This window comes from Heterocephalus glaber, unplaced genomic scaffold (genome assembly GCF_053883595.1).
Source record: "Heterocephalus glaber isolate CG9 unplaced genomic scaffold, H.glaber_assembly_v1.0 deba00001454, whole genome shotgun sequence".
In the NCBI taxonomy this organism is placed as follows: Eukaryota; Metazoa; Chordata; class Mammalia; order Rodentia; family Bathyergidae; genus Heterocephalus; species Heterocephalus glaber.
This window is the reverse complement of record NW_028258303.1, coordinates 728417-745998: the sequence shown is the minus strand read 5'-3', so window position 1 is coordinate 745998 and position 17582 is coordinate 728417. Positions and strand designations below refer to the sequence as shown.

At 41.4% G+C, this 17582-nt stretch overlaps 1 protein-coding gene across 11 annotated transcripts in view; it reads right to left on the bottom strand.

Annotated features, from left to right (window-relative positions):
* The window catches only part of Tspan5 (tetraspanin 5), a 173276-nt gene extending 156238 nt beyond the window's left edge, over positions 1-17038 (bottom strand). For 10 of the 11 annotated variants that reach the window (XM_087215802.1, XM_087215804.1, XM_087215799.1 and 7 more), the window contains exon 1: positions 16679-17038. Coding sequence is in view for 2 of the 11 variants with exons in the window: in XM_004848102.4 (XP_004848159.1) it covers positions 16679-16759 (81 nt within the window). In the remaining 9 variants the exon portion in view is untranslated. The remainder of the gene's footprint in view (positions 1-16678) is intronic. The other variant, XM_087215807.1, reaches the window with a different exon arrangement.
* Between the last annotated feature and the right edge of the window lie 544 nt (positions 17039-17582).

The following is a 17582-nucleotide window of genomic DNA, read 5'->3' as shown; positions in this document are numbered from 1 at the left end:
ACTTCACCCAAGTTCAGTGTATACATGGTAAACAGATGCCTTCTCCACTGGCCTCAGCTAAAACTGGACCCACAAGGAAAATCAGCAAAGACCCCACTTTCCCCTGTATACATCATCCCTACCCAGTGAGGCCAAGACCATCCGTGGCCCCTGAGATACTTGAGTCCTCAGAAGAGCAGTTCTGTTCCCATTTTATAAACTGGGGACTTTGCTTGAAATTTGGTGTGGGGGGGGGTTCACTATTAACAAGGAAGAAATAGTGGGGAAAGGTGGGTGGTAAAAAAGTAGAGGCTTGCCAGGGATGTGGCTCAGCGGTGCCACGCCTGCCTGGCAAGCCCAAAGTCCTCAGTTTGATTCCCGGTACCAGAAAAAAAAAAAGTAGAAGCCTAAATGAATTTTAACCTCCTTTTGAACACATAACTCCTAAGATAATATAATCAGGACTGCAAAAGACCAATTAAAGCATAGTTCCAATACTGAACCACTACAAAGACAGGCCAAAGAATGATGAAATAAATATTTGCCCGGCCATTCTTGTTCATAAGAATTCCACCTTCTGTTCTTCCATTAGCAGGTCAATCATTTTAAAGACTGAGAAAGATTTGGCTTCCCTAAAAGCAAAATGTTCTGTCTTCTCAATTCTGGAATTTAAAATCACAGAAAGAAAGGGGCAGGAGAGGAAATATTCAACAGAAAAGACACTTAAAATTAAAAACTGCATTTTGATATGTTCTTAGCAATAATTGATGATCTGTTGGTTGTATCCAGGTAAGACATAGTAATTTCATAGTTGAAAGAGGTTATTTTCTAGTTTCCAAGGATCAAAAATGTAATAGTTCTTTTTTGCTTATGTCTTAGTAAAACTAGTCTCTAGTTCTTATTTTTAACATTTTAAAGGTTTCAGTTTGTATATTTACAGTACACAGTGCAAGGAAATTTAACTCATCATAAATGATTCTGTTCAGAGACATGATAATTTAGCTTCTCTTCTTTTTCTCCAAAGAGAATACATATCAATGTTTTTAAAAAGCCCAAGGATAGGCCAAGGATTTAGCTCAGTAGTTCCACCACCTGCTTTGCAAGCTCAAGGTCCCGAATTTGACACCTGGTACACCCAAGAATATATACAGATTAGTATTTAACATCCATCAAGGATATACATTAATATGTATTTTAAATCCAAGGATATATTTCAACATTTAAATGGAACACATAGATATGTATTTGCAAAATGTAAAAGATATTTCAATGCTTTTTTTTGGTGGCCACAAGCCCTTTACTTCTAAAATACTGATTCTGCATTTTTAGAAAAGATAAGTAAACACTATTTTCAAACTTTTATGAAATTTTTTCAAATCCTCACTAGATAGCAATTTTAAAACTCTCAAAGCACACAAAAATATTAGGGATTATTAGATATTACAGACTGAAGGAAAAAATGAAAATGCCACATATAGTTACATCATCTAGACATCTCTTCATTCAATTTATTCTTTCAAAAACCAATACACAAAGTTATAAGAAATGGTACCAAAGAAACACTATATTGCTTAGGATTCCAGTTACGAGGTAAAATGTAATACAGTACTACTGCATAGTTTTTCTCTGTGAGTTGCCATGTGGACAGATGTTGCCCATCCTTGCACAAGTAGGGCACTAACAATAAAACAGGAGCCCCAGAAGTTCTCAGCTACATTCTTCTATCTACAGGGCATCATGGTTAAAAAAAAAGTTTAAAACTGAGAGCCTGATTTCTTGAGTTCTGTTGCCCAATTACTTAACATCTGCAACTTCTTCTGTTAAAAGTACAAGATTTCTCAAATGCCTATAGGAGAGTTACTGATTCTGTTTGTTTCTTCTGGTTGTGTGAAATCAATGACTATTCATTCACAAGGTATCTGCTCTGTAGATAGCCTTATTCAGAATGTTATCCTGAGGGGAGAGTTGCCAACAAAGGCAGAATAAATGTTTAAAAACTAGTGACATAAAAGCACATTTTTTCTTCACAAAATTGAGGAACTCCAGTTTGCTAAATTCAAATCTTCACAGGTAACTACAACTGAAACTCTAAAATATTCTAGCTTTTTGGGGTTTTTTTTCCTTTTGGGTATTTGCTGTTCTCAGAATATCTGAGTATGAGTTTCTGCTTTTATTATAGTTTTACCAAAAGAAAGTATTATTGGGATTATGATAACTTTCTTTTCCTTAAAAAAAAAAAGCTAATTATTGTGGCTGTATTGTTTCTGCAGTAGAAAAACATAAAGTCCCCTTTCCTAAAAAATGAAATAAAAAACTCATTCCAAAGTTGAACATGAGCAATAGTAACCTGGAGGGGGAGAGGAAGAGGCCCACAGAGACAGATCTCCTAAGCATTTAAGGTTCACTCCCTGTTAGCCTGAGATACAATTTCCAAGGCATTTTTCTTCTCATAACTAAAATGGAACTACTGGGTCTGGGTTCAAAACTTTTCAGAAATTGGGGTTGTCTCTCTTCCCCAATGACCCTAGGAAACAGAAGGGTAAGTTAACATTTAAACACATCCTCTCAACCAATTTACCTCTAGAGGCCCCGACATCTCCCAAGCAAGTTTCAGCTTGTAAATGCACACCTTCTGCAATCACTTAAAGCATTTCCCAAAGTAAGATTCCTAGTGATCTGCAGTGCCAGGGAGACAATTTTTAAATACAGCATTTAATAACCTTGAATACAAAAGTCAGCTCCTTTCAACTCTTTTAATCCTCTGGTCTAGTCAAGAAGAAAGTCTCCATTTGATGTCAGAATGTCAAACACCTGGTACACTTGTTAACCTCCAGCAAAACAAAGGAAACAAGCCTCTGACTTGTCCCTGCCAGCAGGCAGCAATAACTACCTAGAAGTTAAAAAGCCATATAATTGTCATTGTATGCATTTGAATAGTGATATTTAAAAATATCTCTTTTTAAATAGTATATTTAAGGTTTGGAAATGAAGTCCATTTAGAATAAAATAAGTTTAAAACTTACAAGATCCTTGCGACTCCAAGTGTGATCAGGGGACCAGAAACTGGCATCAGCTAGGAGCGAGTTTAGGGGCCGCATCTCTGGACCTTCTCACCTACTGTATCGGAATATGCATTTTAAACAGGAGCCTACTGAGCTTCCAATACCTGAGAAACTCTAGGGCAGCAAAAGAGTGTGTCCATGGGGACTCCTGGCTTCAGATCATCAGATGCCACTCAATCTCCAGACACTCAAAAGAACTGGCCAGCAGGGATCAGAGGGGTAACTTGGCCTGATTCCCAATGGGGAATCATAACCTGTCCATGGATGGTGGGACTGATAATGAATCTAAACCACCAGCTTAGGAGGAATTTACACTCTTGAAGTTTCTGGTAGGCTAAAGAAGAAATATGTTTCTATAAAATCCAGGATCCAAGCTCAAGCCAAGCCTGGGTAACTTACTGACTTAGCAAGACGACTCTGTCTCAAAAAAAAAATTTTTTTTTAATTTTTAAAGGACTGGGAATGTAGCTCAGAGCAAAACCCTGGGTTCAACCTAGGTTCAACTCCCAGTACTGCCAGATAGATAGATAGATGACAGATGCATAAATAGACAGACAGTCAGAGTAAGTAAGTAAAATCTACTTAACATTCTCCTCATCCCTCCCCTTTCCTCTTTGAGGGCTGACGCTTTCAGCACACCTTCTGCATGGGAACTAAGTTAGTAACCCCTGGCCTTTCCATCCACTGCTGAGCCCAACTGAAAAAGATTATGTTCAGAACTGTGATAACGTTTATCTTCTTTATCAGGTGGGAGTACTGGGGCAAAAGAGCACAAATGCTCAGTGCATCTCATTTATGCCCCAAAAGAGAAGACACTCTCAAAGTCACTCATTCACCACGATGGGTGACCCATTTAGTCAATGACCCAGATAGTTCAGACCAAAACGCTAGCTCTGCATCAACTGGAAGCACACACAAGAGGAAAACTGAGTTATCTGTATCATCACTGACTCAATTCTTCTCTTTATAACCCAAAGACTGTGTCTACGACAGAGGAAAACTATGACCAAAATATGCAAGATGCATGATACCATAAAAATCTAAAAATACATCATTCATGCAATAAGTTCCAGAATACCCAAATTTAACAGCACTTAATAAAATGTTTCTATCCACCAATCCCCACCAGGCATTAGGCCTAACACCAGAACTAATATCCTAAGCTCATTTTCCCAGCACAAAACCCTAATATGAGACAATTTGGTTTTGCGAAGAACGTAATAGAGTGAATCTAACTGGATAAAGAAAACTGGGAAAATTAGCAACAAACAATAGCTGTGAATTCATGGTCTGGTTTCCAAGATAAGAATTACATGCCATTCACAGAAAATGAAAAGAACATTGTGAACATTTATTAGATCTTTTTCTCCTTTAGTTATTTTGAGAATGCACTTATGTGGGTGGAACATTAGAGAGAACAAAAAAAATGCATGCTCCAGTGTAAGATTGTTTCAATGGTTCTGAAGGAAGTTAAAGACAAACAACCAAAAGATATGACAGGTGTTGAGGAAAACTGAGTAATAATTGCTAAGACTATGGAGTATTATTCTAAATAGTTTACACATAATTCCTCTCATTCTTATGACTCTGAGATAAATATTAGGTCTTAATATTAGTATCAATAATATTAATTATGCTTGAGATACAGCTCAGTGGTAGAGCCCTTGCTTAGCATGCACAAGGCCCTGAGTTCAATCTCCAGCATCTGAAAATATTACTAATACTACTAAACATGCCATTCTGCAAATGTGAAAAGGTTTAACCAGAATAGGAAAGTAACCTATCTAAGGTCAGAAGCCTGGAAATGGAGCTGGGTAAAAATCAAAATATGTTTGAAGTTCAAACTCTTTACCAGCAAAGTATTTTTGTTCGGTTTGTTTGTTTGTTTTGAGACCAGATCTCGCTATGTAGTTCAGGCTGGCCTCGAACTCACTATATAGCACAGGCTGGCCTAAATTCACAGTGATCCTTCTGCTTCAGCCTCCCAAATGCTGAGATTACAGCTGTGCAACATCACACCCAGCTTCCAGCAGTCTTCTGTCTGCCTACTACCAGGGCATTCGAATGCCTGTCTTAGTTACTTTTCTCTCATTGCTGAGACAAAATACCTGACACCCAAAGTTAAAGGGGAAAGGCTTATTTAGCACACAGTCTGTAGAGGTTTCAGTCCCTAATCAGCTGGCTCCAAGGCAAGATGGCACGTGGCAGAAGATAGCAAAAGCAATAGGAATTCTTAAGAGCATCTTTCTGCCCCTTTTATCTTACCCAGACTACCCAAATTAGAGCAGTCCCAAACCAATCAGTGTACTGATTTAGTGATCATATGCCCTTAGTCCCAGCGTCACACAGTCTAGAATCAGCCACCCCTGAAAAAGCCACCTATGACCGCAGGAGGCTTTGTGGGGACATCTAGACCCAAACCATAACAATGTCCAAGCTAGGGTGGATCCTGTGTCATCCTCTAACATAGTGCCACATAAAGGTCAATGACCACTGGTCTTCATCAGTTAAAGGGCCAGGCCATATTGACACGATGAGACCTCAGAACAGGAGAACTAATTTTGGCATGAAAGGTATCATCAAGGAGTAGTCTACTTACTTGGAAGAATGAAGTTTTAAGCCTGCTTTTTCAGGAGGTATTAACATTGGGGGAAATTTCTGTTGGAAGCAAACATTTTACTTTGAGAAATGCTTAAGTGTTCCTCCTTTATTAGGACTACTTAATTGAGTACAAAGCATTAAAATAAGCTGGCCTGAATATTTATTGGAATACCAGCTGTTCCCTCCAGATTTTTAGAAATTCAAACCTTTGTGCCAAGTGTAATTTAGAAAAAAAAATTCAACAAGTAAAAGAGCCCTATGTCTTGAAATACATTTCTAAATAGTAAATAGTAACTGGAAGAGGTATAGAGCACCACTATGTCTTCTCAGTAAGGACAGCCAAAATATTCTGGCATCCTTTTCCAAACACTATTTTGTTATTGATTATATTACTTAAAAATTAGACCTTACTATTTATAATTAATAATCCTATACATATAGATAATATTACAGGGACAATCATGAGGCTATTTAAAATTATTTAAAATGGCATTTAGCCAATTTGCTTTGGGTTTTTGTTTTATTTATTTATTTATTTATTTTTAGAACTGGTGATAACCTCAGTAAATGCCTTAGAAAAATAAAATAAATTTTTCCTCAAACATTTCTTTCAAAATATTTCTACTTCAGGAATTCAGACATAATCAAAAACCTAATTTTCTAAAGAGGGAAGAGGAAGAAAGGAAGACATGAGGGAAGGAAAGAAGGAAGAAGGGACAGAGAGGAAAAAGAAAGTAATGGGAAAACTCATGCACACTCCATTGTACATTGAAACATTTCTTTCTAAAGAAAACTGACAAATAATGTTTGGACCTTCAGTTTTGCTCTTTACTGTCACCTTTTTTGTAACCATCCTGCAAATTTGGATCTGGAAAAACAAACATCTCTTCCACAGCTTTACAGCAGAGTCAACCGGGGCAAAGCGCCATCAGAAAGCCACTCCCCTCCCTCACAGGGACTGCAGGCAGGGCCAGGCCTGGGCTGAAGGCCAGGGAAACCGAGGTGGAAAGAAAGAGCACAGCAGACAGGGAGGGTGACTGTGGAGGGGAAGGCGGTCTGCTGTGTCACATCCAGTGTCAGGGGCCGGAACCAGTCCACTACACTGATGTGTATGGTGCAGTTGGCACATCACACCCCCGGACAGAGTCCATTTCTTCACTGGGGCCATCAGCGAAATAACCAGCTTCTATCCCCGTATGATGCTAATTGTTGGTATATTAATCACAGCATAAGAAGTTCTCTTTAAAGAGAGTTTCCTATTTTCTTTTTAGGGTTTGGGGTTTAAAAATAAGGTCGTACTTCTGGACTAATTTAAAAATTCCATTAAGTAGGGCATTTTTTATCTTATAAGCAAAGAGCAGCTTCATGTGCTGGTAAAATCAGTCACCCTTTGGTCATGCTCTACACTTCCTATGTGTCTCCTCCAGAGAGCAAAGACCAGGGGAAGTCACATCTTCCCAAGAAGAACAAGCCAGAACTTCTCAACTGTGGCCTCACACTACAATCTCCTGCAGGAGTAAAAAACAAAACAAAAAACCACAACAAAAACCTAATTCCATCCTGGACTGACCTACTCAATCAGATCCTGCAGTGGAGCGCCTAAGGTTTTCTAACTTACTAGTATGTCTACAAAGGGGCAAAATATCAATGAGTCATATGGAAATCACCCGTTAGTGAGAGGAACTTCCCTAGATGAAGAGAGTCAGATTAAAAACTCATGTCACCAGTAAAATGTTTCAAATATAACTTTCCCATCAAGATTCAAAAATATCTGAAGGCTAGAAAGGTTTCCTTTCTATTTTATTTTTTTCTTATTTTAATGTAAGCGTTAAATTGTGGTTTGGAAGTGCCTCCCCAACAAAGACCATTTCATTAAAGGCTTGGATGTCAGCCTATGGTGCTACTGGGAGGCAGCAGAACCTTTAAGTGGTACAGGCTCCTTGCAGGAAGGCGGTCATTATGACATGGCCTTCAAGGCAATATGGGGACCTGGCCACTTTCCCTCTCTCTCTGCTTCCCAACCCCCGTGAGGTGAGCAGCTTCCTTCACCAGGTGCTCCTGCTGTGATGTACAACACCACCATAGGCGAAGCGACTATGGACTGAAACTGTGAGCCAAATTAAACCTTTCCTCCTTTCAACTAATTATCTCAGGTATCTGGTCACAGTCATAGAAAGCCTACTAACATAACACTTTTTTCAAGCAAAACCCTCCATGGTATCCTAAAATACAGAAACTACATGGCCAAGATTCTCTGGAGGAAAGAGAGGTCAGAGGCTCACTTGCATAGTCTCCTCTCCACACCCCTTACAAAAGCTTAGTAACACAGACTTAAAACCACCAGGCCTGGACAAAACATTTAAATGAGAGAAATAGGCAGTACTAAATCTAAATTTAAATCATTAATTGGAAGGTTAAGGTTTCTGATTAGTATTTAGGTGGATGGCCTTAACTAAAGTTCACGTGAAAAAGAAGTGGAGGTTTTATTTCACTAGAAATTCAACCAGAGCCAACAACATTCCTTTGTTGACAGGAAAAGCCTGCAGTTTCACCTGTTAATAACTAATATTTGCAGTGAGAGATCTACATTTACAAAGCTCTTTCCCAGGTCTTAATACTGGATAATAACTTTGTAGAAAATTACTTTCCCATTTTTTTCAATGAGCAGCTGAGAACTGCTGTCTGATCTGTGAAAGTAACTTCCCCACAGCCACATCCTGGCAGTAGCCTGGAGACTGAAGTCAGAGGTCAAGAATGACAGTCTACCACTCTCTGGATGGCTGGAACCCTGGGTGAGGGAATGTGTTCCATTCTGGTTGTTGCACTAATGGAGACATCCAAATTGGACTGCAAGCAGAGCACCATGGCCAGGGCGAGGGACAACAGAGAAATAGTATCCGGCAGTGATGGCGAAACTTTTAGAGACGAGTGTCCAAATTGCAACCCCAAACACACTTATGTCATAAAGTGCCAACACTGCAGTTAAACCTGAATACTGAGGGTTTAGTTTAGAAAAACAACTCATACATTAACATCTTCTGTCTTAAAGGAAAAACAAATAACACATGTGCCACAGGTTCATCACCACTGGTATATGGGAAGAGGGTGAGGGGAAGGAGGGAGAGGGAGATCAAAAATGATCAAGATATGATATATATGTACCAGTTCTTCAACGTGACTGTGATTATTACATATGAAGATATACTAATAAAAAATTTTAAAAATAAAAATGTGTAAAAACTTTTAAAGATGCAAGAAATGATATATGAAACACTTGGAAGAACTGGTGACTTTAAAGGGTTTAGAAATGACATAATGGCTTTTTTTTATTAGGAAGCACAAGAGGGAAGAGAGCTAAGTCTCTGGAGGGATGGAGCAAAGGAGGCCTCTACGCAGAGGAGCGAGACTGCGGCAGCCCAGAGCAGGGATCACAGTGAGAAGGGTGTCCACACATGGGTCAGAGGCACTGACATGGGATGCTGAAGCACTGACAGGTAAGGCAGGCAATCCCATGACAAAGGCAGTGGGAGCAGCTGGTTACATTTGGGGAGATTTATCAAGTAAGTACATTAGGAATAATAGGAGCCAGGAATTTCACTGTCAATGAAAGCAGAAATAAATATGGAAAAAACTAGACTAAACCCTCTGATATCAGATAGGAATTTGTGGTATCACTGTCAACTCATTTTTTAATATATAAAGGAATAAACACAAATGTAAATGTGTATATGCATTCCACCATTCTCTTAAAATCAATGAGCACACTAAGCAACCAAATGTTGGCTTCTAAATACCTTATCTACTAAAAAGAACCAAAGCTCAAACACAAGTAACTCACAAGATGAGCTTGAAACACCTTGTTCTGCCTGAAAGCAGAGCATGCCCGGGGAATGCTGAGAGGTAAGGGGCCCCAGAGCCAGCTCAAAGGGCTGCCAATGGCCACAGCTGGGGCCAGTTTAAACATCAAAGTACTGTACTAACAATAATAGATGAAAATACACTGAAAAAAGAAAAGCCAAGTTAATGATGTTAATTAACTAATTAAAAATCTGATGGGAAATGGACTATTTACATAGTTTCAAAGTAATATGCCACATATTTATAAATTACAAAAGGAAAAAAAGTAATAATATGGTAGAGAAGTTTGACAGAAAACACCTTAATCAAGTAATCATCATCAGCAGTCTGAGGAAGAGAAATCAGTACCACCTGCTGCAAGGCAACAAGAACAGTGCATGTCTTATCTATTCCTCCCAACGATAACAGCCTGAATCCAGACTTAAGGAAATGCCAGACAAATCCAAATGGAAGGATGTTCTACACAATAACTGGCTGATAATCTTCAAAAGCATCAAGATCATGACAGTGAAGGGCTAAAAGAAACTAAAAAGATACAACTAAATATGATGTGTAGCTTTGGCCTGGATTCCTTTGGATTTCCTCAATGTGTATCCATCAAGGCAACACTCTTTAAGTAAAATAAATAGGACACACATGTGTAAATACTGAACAGCTTCTCTGGTGTGAGAAACTGAAAGTGTAAATAAGGACTAAAACATATAATAGGTAATGTGAAATAGGAAGAAATAACGTGAAATAGTAAGAAAATAATGTGAAATAGTGAGAAAAGGGGCAAAGGGGAAGTGGGAGGGGTAGGGGAAAGGAAAGAAGGGAATGGAATTAATATGAGAAAATGAAAAAAATGGAAACAAAGTCTTTGTAAATAGGGAGGGGCGGAGGGGTTGAAGGGAGGGCTGGGGAATGGGGAAAAAATAAGAACCAAGATACATCATGTACAGGTACAAGCACCCAATGATAAATGTAAACGTATTGTATACCTAAGATGTACCAATAAAATTAATAATTTTTTTAAAAGATGTTACTAGAACAACTGAAAAACTGAATGAGGGATAAGGGTTGCATGTATCAATGTAAGTTTATGGCTTGAATAAATATCCTATTTTACAGGAAATATATACTCAAGTGTTTGTGAGAGCCATCAACGCTGGCAATTTTGCCTGTAACAGCTCAGGATTAAAAACAAGTTCTTTGTGCCACCTGCAATTTTTCTACAGGTATGAAATGTGTTTCCAAGTAAAAATTAAAAATCAACAAAAGTAAAGTAGGAGAACAGAAGTTACAGGGAGAAAGATTATGTCTAGTTTGAGGACAGATGAAACGCTAATGATTAAAATGGTCCAAAAACAGACTCAGAAGGCTGGAGGATATTGTAGAGAATCATTTCCCTAAGAAGTCAGAAACAATTCCCACATACTTTTCAACAATTCTGTAATCCATTTATAAAGCAAACACTTATTAAACATTACTGTGTTTTAGATAACGTGTGACACACTAGGCTTATGAAAATGACTGAGAAATAGGACCCACACAGAAAGCTCTTGAAACCTAATGAAGTATGGTGATTCGGGAAGTCTGAAGTTAGAAATTAAAGACAGTCATCAGTGTTGTATGTAGAAAGAAGCACGTAACTCAAGAATATCCTCTTTAATACTCCAATTTTCATTTATGAATTTTCAATAGACTACTAATAATGGATTATTCTATCATATTATTTAAGAACATTTTTTGAGAATGTTAATCCTGATATGTCAACTTCATTGGATTAAGAAACACCTAGCAGATTAGCACAGCACTCTCCTGGGTGCGTCTGGGTGGGTCATGGGGTTGGTATGTATGGTCCCTCCCCCATTCCTCTACAAGGATGTTCCTTATTGTACTCCACAGCCACCATGAACTAAGTAGCTTTGCTCCGCCACACCCTTCCACCATGACTCTCCTGCCATGGTGCCAGAAGACTATGGACTGAGCTCTCCCAAACCATGAGCTAAATTAAACATCTTTAAATTGTGTGTGTTGTATGCCGTATCCCAGCAAGAGGAAAGTTGACTAACACAATTTCATCCTAGTATTTTTTGTGCTTGTAGGTGGTGTTAACTGTGGCTTATACAAAAAACTTTATCACTTTTCAATTATGAATAGATGTAAATGACTTACTTGATGTTTTATTTTACAATAACAAGCATCTTCTAAAGTACCAAGAATCCTGGGCTATAGTTACCAAAGATACTTACTCCAAATTGAACCCTAATAGTTCTTGGATGCAGCCAAAGTCACTTTACATTTATGTGCTCCAATTCCTTTATCAGTCATAAAGTTATCATAATATGCTTGTAAGATACTTTGAGATGCTTAGAAAAAAAAGACGTCATAATAGTAAAGCTCTATTTAAAATTACACTGGGTGAGGTGGCACATACTTGTCATCCCAGCTACTTGGGAGGTTGAGGTGGGCAGATTGCTTGAGCCCAAGATTTGAGATCAGCGTGGGCAATATAGCAAGATCCCTTCTCAAAAACAAGACAAAAAAGATGGATGAAAAAAATAAAAGCAACAAATTGCTTTCACCTTTTGCCAGAGACTGACTATTAATGTGGATAGCAGGACAGAATGATCCATTTAAATGAAGGTACCTGAGCAATTTTATGGGGAGGGTGGAATATTTGGTTTTCCAACTTTTCCCTTTGACTTCATTTCAGTCATCAAGATATCATCAAGGGAGAGTGCTCTGGAACTTTCTCATAGCCCCATAAAGTAGTGGTCAGAACGAGCAGGTCAGTGTTCAGTTACTTTCTTCACTGAGGTCTATGTCTTTCTTACACTTTTCCCATCACTATATTTAGCTTTCTTCCTACTACCTCCCTGTAATTCAAAAGGCAATTTAGACTCCCATATGGTTGCCATCGAAGCTAACAGATGTCTAGCAAATTAAAACAAAAATTATGACTTATAAACTGCTGATGTATCATCATTTCAGAACATCCTGCAATTTATAGTGAATCATGAGATAAGGCTTGTTACTTGATTCCACCCCCCAAAGTGCCCTAAATCTCCCTCCTCTCTGAATTTAAGCCCTGTGGAAGCAAATTAGATGCAACATTCTGCCATCAACTCTGATAAACCTTCACTTGTAACACAACGTAATATTTGAAAGCACACCAAAAGAGTAATTTGGCCTCAAGTATCTAAGAATGTTTATAATTCTTGTACCACAGAGAACAGAAAAATGTCTTGGTTCTCCCCTAAGTCCTTCAAGCTTCCACTGAACTATGAGAACTTTTTTTTAATAAGTCACAATAAAATCTGTTGAATCCATTTGCCTCACCTCCTTTGCCATCTTATAGGTATTATCATCACCTGGTAGTAATGATCCCAAGGCACCAGACTAAAGCATTCTAGAAGTCCTATAGCCTAAGCGGAACTAGTATGGTATCTGCAGACAATGATTATTCACCATTTGGTAAATACTGAGACACCGTGCTGAGCAGAGTTTATTTTAGTGAATCCTTGAAACTATAACTCTGTTAGGTAATGTTACCTTCCTTTATAAATAAGAAATTAAGGCTCAGAGAAGCAGCTTATATTTTCCAAAGATGACTTCATCCAACCTGATCTCTACAATTTCACCTTAACACCTGTCCGTCAACAGGTACAATCGCCCCCCCTCTTTGAAAGTGAGTATGTCTATGCACATTTTAACCAATGAAACAGATGACAGTGATACTGGGCCTGGTGGCTGGAAGTTGCTTCTTCCAGTCTCAGAGACAGGACAAAATCATACACAGATGTTCCAGCCAGCCACTACGGCTAAGCCCTCCAAGAGTATTAACTACCAGTCCTGTGAGAGCAGCATCTTGAGTGTCCTGCCCCACAGGCCTTCAGACACTCCAGCCTCAGCCATTTCTCACTGGACCTGCACCAGAGAGTCACCCTTGTGAGCCTGGCCAAATCACAAAGTCTGGGGGTGTTATGCAGCAATAAATGACCAGAATGTTGAGATTTTACTACTAGCCCAGAAACAGCTGGGTATCAGAACCATGGTCCAAAACATCTATTAATGGTGTTTAACAGAATGTAAGAATTCAGTGCCTTTTCCTTCTCCCACCCCAAAGCAACATCAGAATTTTCTGAGAAATGTAACTGTATGCTAAGAACCTCAAAAATGTCAATTTCCTGTCTTGAGTTGTTCAAATATGTAATAAGGAAAACAAGGTTTTCCCCACCAGCCTGTGATAACTAATGAGAAAGGAATTTGTACAAGATGTTGACTTTGTTATTCAGAATATCATTACAACTGTTATATAAAAGGATTCAGATTTTACACATGAAACTGTAATTCTAATAATAAAAATGTATGTAATGACTCACAGGAGTACATTTGAGATTCACAGTAGGGAAAAGTAAGCAAGCATACCATACCAATGACTGAACAAGCCAAGAAGAAGTTAGTGAAAGTTTTTTTTTTAATGAAAAGATCTTTGAGGAAGAAATGAAAGTAATAAAATTGGTCTTCAGCCAACTCTCCCTAAGAACAAAATCTATATTTTAATAAGTACCCCAGTACAGTATATGCTATTTTCATTATATATTAGTGCCCATCTATTGTATTCTTCTTTCCCAGCATATTAGATCTCAACAGACCCATTCTTTATCAAAGGCAGGAAGAACTTTACAGCTCCACCAACTCCATGATTTTAACAGCTGAGAAACTGAGACTCAGGGCAGTTAACTAACAAAGAACAATTGCATCAGAGACCCCAAATGAGACTTGCTCAGATAAGCCTGGCCAAATCACAGACCTGTGAGCTACAATTCTAAAGTTTTATTTAAACCACTAAATCTCAGGGTTGTAAGGATTCAGTAAGAACCAGACTGTCAGCGCTGGTGCCACTGAATGTTCGATTTTATCCTACCAGAACTATACCTCTAAATGTCTTCAGTGCATTTCAGATGCATTCTCGCCCATCAGTGTGAAAACGAAGGATTAGGAACCACGGTCTCTGTCAGAAGAAGCACTGGGGATATTTCTGGCAATCATAGAGAGGATGGTTACTCTGTAGAGAGCAGAAGTCTGCAACTTCTTGAAATAGGCTGCCAAATTACTAACTCCTGTTCTTCAGTCACTAACATCTTAGTCTGAATTGCTTTAATCAAATAAAATGGGTACCTTTCTGCTGATCATCACTAGACACCATGGGCTAAATAAACTGGGAAATTTAAATATGGGTAAATTCAGAACAGAGAGCAGGACACAAAAGGTATATGGGGGTACTCAAGGACAGAAAGGCACAGGAAGGAGGGGAGGGTGTGTATAAAGTAGGGAAGGGAAGGGCCCGCAAAAGCAGCACCTCCTTAACAATTCTGCCAGAGGTGCTATTTCAGTTCCCCAACCTCAGTCTACTTCCAGGTTTCCCACAAAAACCACTCCCTCCCTTAAATAAGGATTTTTCAAAATCAGACAAGATGTGGCTCTGTTCAGAACTCTTCATGTAAGCAGTCTGTAATTCTGTGAAGGTTTGCACAATTCTGGGGTTTTTGCTACAACCTAATCCAGAGAAATGGTTATATTTGTCTCTGTGCGCTCACATTACACCAAACTGTAAGGGAAACAGGCCCAAATCCTTTTATTTCCTTTTCATTCCCTGCTGTGAAACTGCAGAGAAAGCCCCTGGGCTCGTTTTGTTGCCTGGTGGCTGAACTGTGCAACTTTTGGAAATGTTCAAGAAGAATCCAGAGGCCTGGACTCTCTGCCCCAACAAAGGCCAGTCCCAATTCAGCAGTCCTCACCTCTCAAAGTCAACAAGTTTCAAGTTCCAATAAATTCAGAACACCTCACTCAGAAACAGGACCACTTATCACTTTTGAACATTTCCAGAAAGGGGAGGGGAAGGAAGTGAAGAAAGTAATTTCTCCTGGCTGTACCTGCTTGTGTTTGATGAGGGTCTGGGGGAGTGATTCCGCCTGAAACCACACATACCCGAAAAGTCTCCTATGAGCAGCTGAGTATGGTATCTATTCATACTTCCCCATGATTAATCTTTATCAGTCCCCAGGACAGATAACATGCTGGCCCAAAATGATGCCTTCCATTTCCCTTCACAAAACATATTTGATCAACACAAGACATTCCTATAAAAAAGAGAAAAGAACCTGGAAAAGTGTAGTAGAAGAAAAGAATATAGAGGGATATGGACAACAGTTCTCACAGATGTATACATTTATAACAAAGCCAAATCAAAGGAGATCCAAATAATGACAGGCTGGGTTCAAACGGCTGTGGATTATACTGATTACCTAGTTAGGTCATTGTTGACTCCACATCGAACAGCAACTTGGAAAGCCCCCTCCCAGACGGCCACCATCTTTACTTTCCCTGGAGAAGGGGTGCCCAGGGCGGAAGAGGATGAGACCGGGTGAGACAGGACAGGAAAAATAACATGGTCTTCCAACCGAGATTTTCCCTTCTCCTGGTTCAGAACTCTTTGTCTGGTTGCTGAACACGTTTGTGAGATCCCGCAAAGAATCAAAACAAAAGAGTAGGGTCCCAGCCTAATTACCATCAGCGGCCAGCACACTGTGGTGCCAAGCAGAGCACCGTCTGAATCCTGTGATGGAGCACCTGCTCTCAGCTCCCCAGCAGATACTGTCTCAGGCACCTTCTCCTTCGCATTTCTCCAAGGGTTTCCAAAAACTACCCGCTGTGTCACTCCTTAAAGAGGAGGACGTGAGGCACGAGCGGATTGAAACATATGTTGTTGGTGACTTGTTATTATCCCCACAATGACATATAAATGAATCCAAGCCACACACCCACTGGCCAGTCCAGCGTGCAGGGAATGTTATCTGCGTGCACAGCGCAGGGCCACACACCACGCATCTGCATCCCACACAAAGCCCACGGTGGTGCAGGGGATGCGCGAGCCACGCGGCTCGGCCGCCTCGTCCCGTCAGACCCGGTCGGAGGCGCAGCGTGGCCGCGTTCGCCACGCCGCCGGCCCGAGGCCCCCGGGCACGGCTAGTGCGTGGGCTCGCTTGCGTGGGCTCCCCCGGTCCTGGGCCCCGCTTCAGCCGATCTTCCGAACCCTAGGTGCCTAGGAAGGCTTATCGGCCCCTCCCGGCGCCCGCAGGGCAGCCAAAGTGACGGCGACGCCGTGCGGGGACCCGAGCGCTCCCACTCACCCAGAATATGACATTGAAGCCAAAAATGAAGTACTTGATGCAACAACTGACTTCAGGACCCTTGTAGTGCTTCCCGGACATCCTCCGGGCTCATGAAGACTCCAGCCCCGGCGGCCCGAGTGTGCAGCCGGAGCCCGGCTGGAGCAGCCCAGCGAGGCGCGGGTGCGACCGACGAGCAGAGCCCGCAGCCCCAGCCCTCGCGCGCCCAGGCCGCCGGGGCCGAGAGCCGAGCAGAACCGAGCCGAGCCGAGCACAGAATGGGAGTCCGCGTCCGAGGGCCAGGCAGTCGCGTTGGCGGAGGGTCCCGGGCTCCGGGAGCGCGGCCGGCGAGATGCTGCCGGGGACGCCGCAGAACTCCCACCGCCGCTCGCCCCGCCCACCCACCCGGCTCGGCCAGGCGCACGGCCCCGCCCACCCGCTGCTCTCCCGCCCATCAGGCCCGCAGCACCGCCCACCGCCCGGGTTCGGCCTGGCGCGCGCGCACCGTGTTCTCCCGAGAGCGCTTCCTCCTGTGCTCCTGCTCCCGCCTCTTCCCGCAGCCCGACCCCTAGCTCTGCGGCGGGCTGAGGACCCGGGCCCGCAGCGAGGAGGACGGGCGCCAGGGAGCGCGTGGACGGGAGCATCTTGGCGCTGGGTGAGCGGCCAACAGAGCTGCAGAGGTGCAGGGCAGAAGCGGCTCCAGGAGAGGGCTGGGCGTGCAAAGCTGCGACCCCCCACCCCGGACCAGTGCGCTTCCGAGCAAAACACGTTCATCTCTCGCCTCTTTCACCCGGCTGTGTAGCTAGGAAGACGGCGTACCCCTGGGCAGGAGAAGACTGAGATCGTGGACTTGGCTGAGGGGCTTGAGGAGTTAGTCCTTAGAGTGTTGAGAAGAGGAGAAAAGGGGCGATGGAAGTCTTCTGGA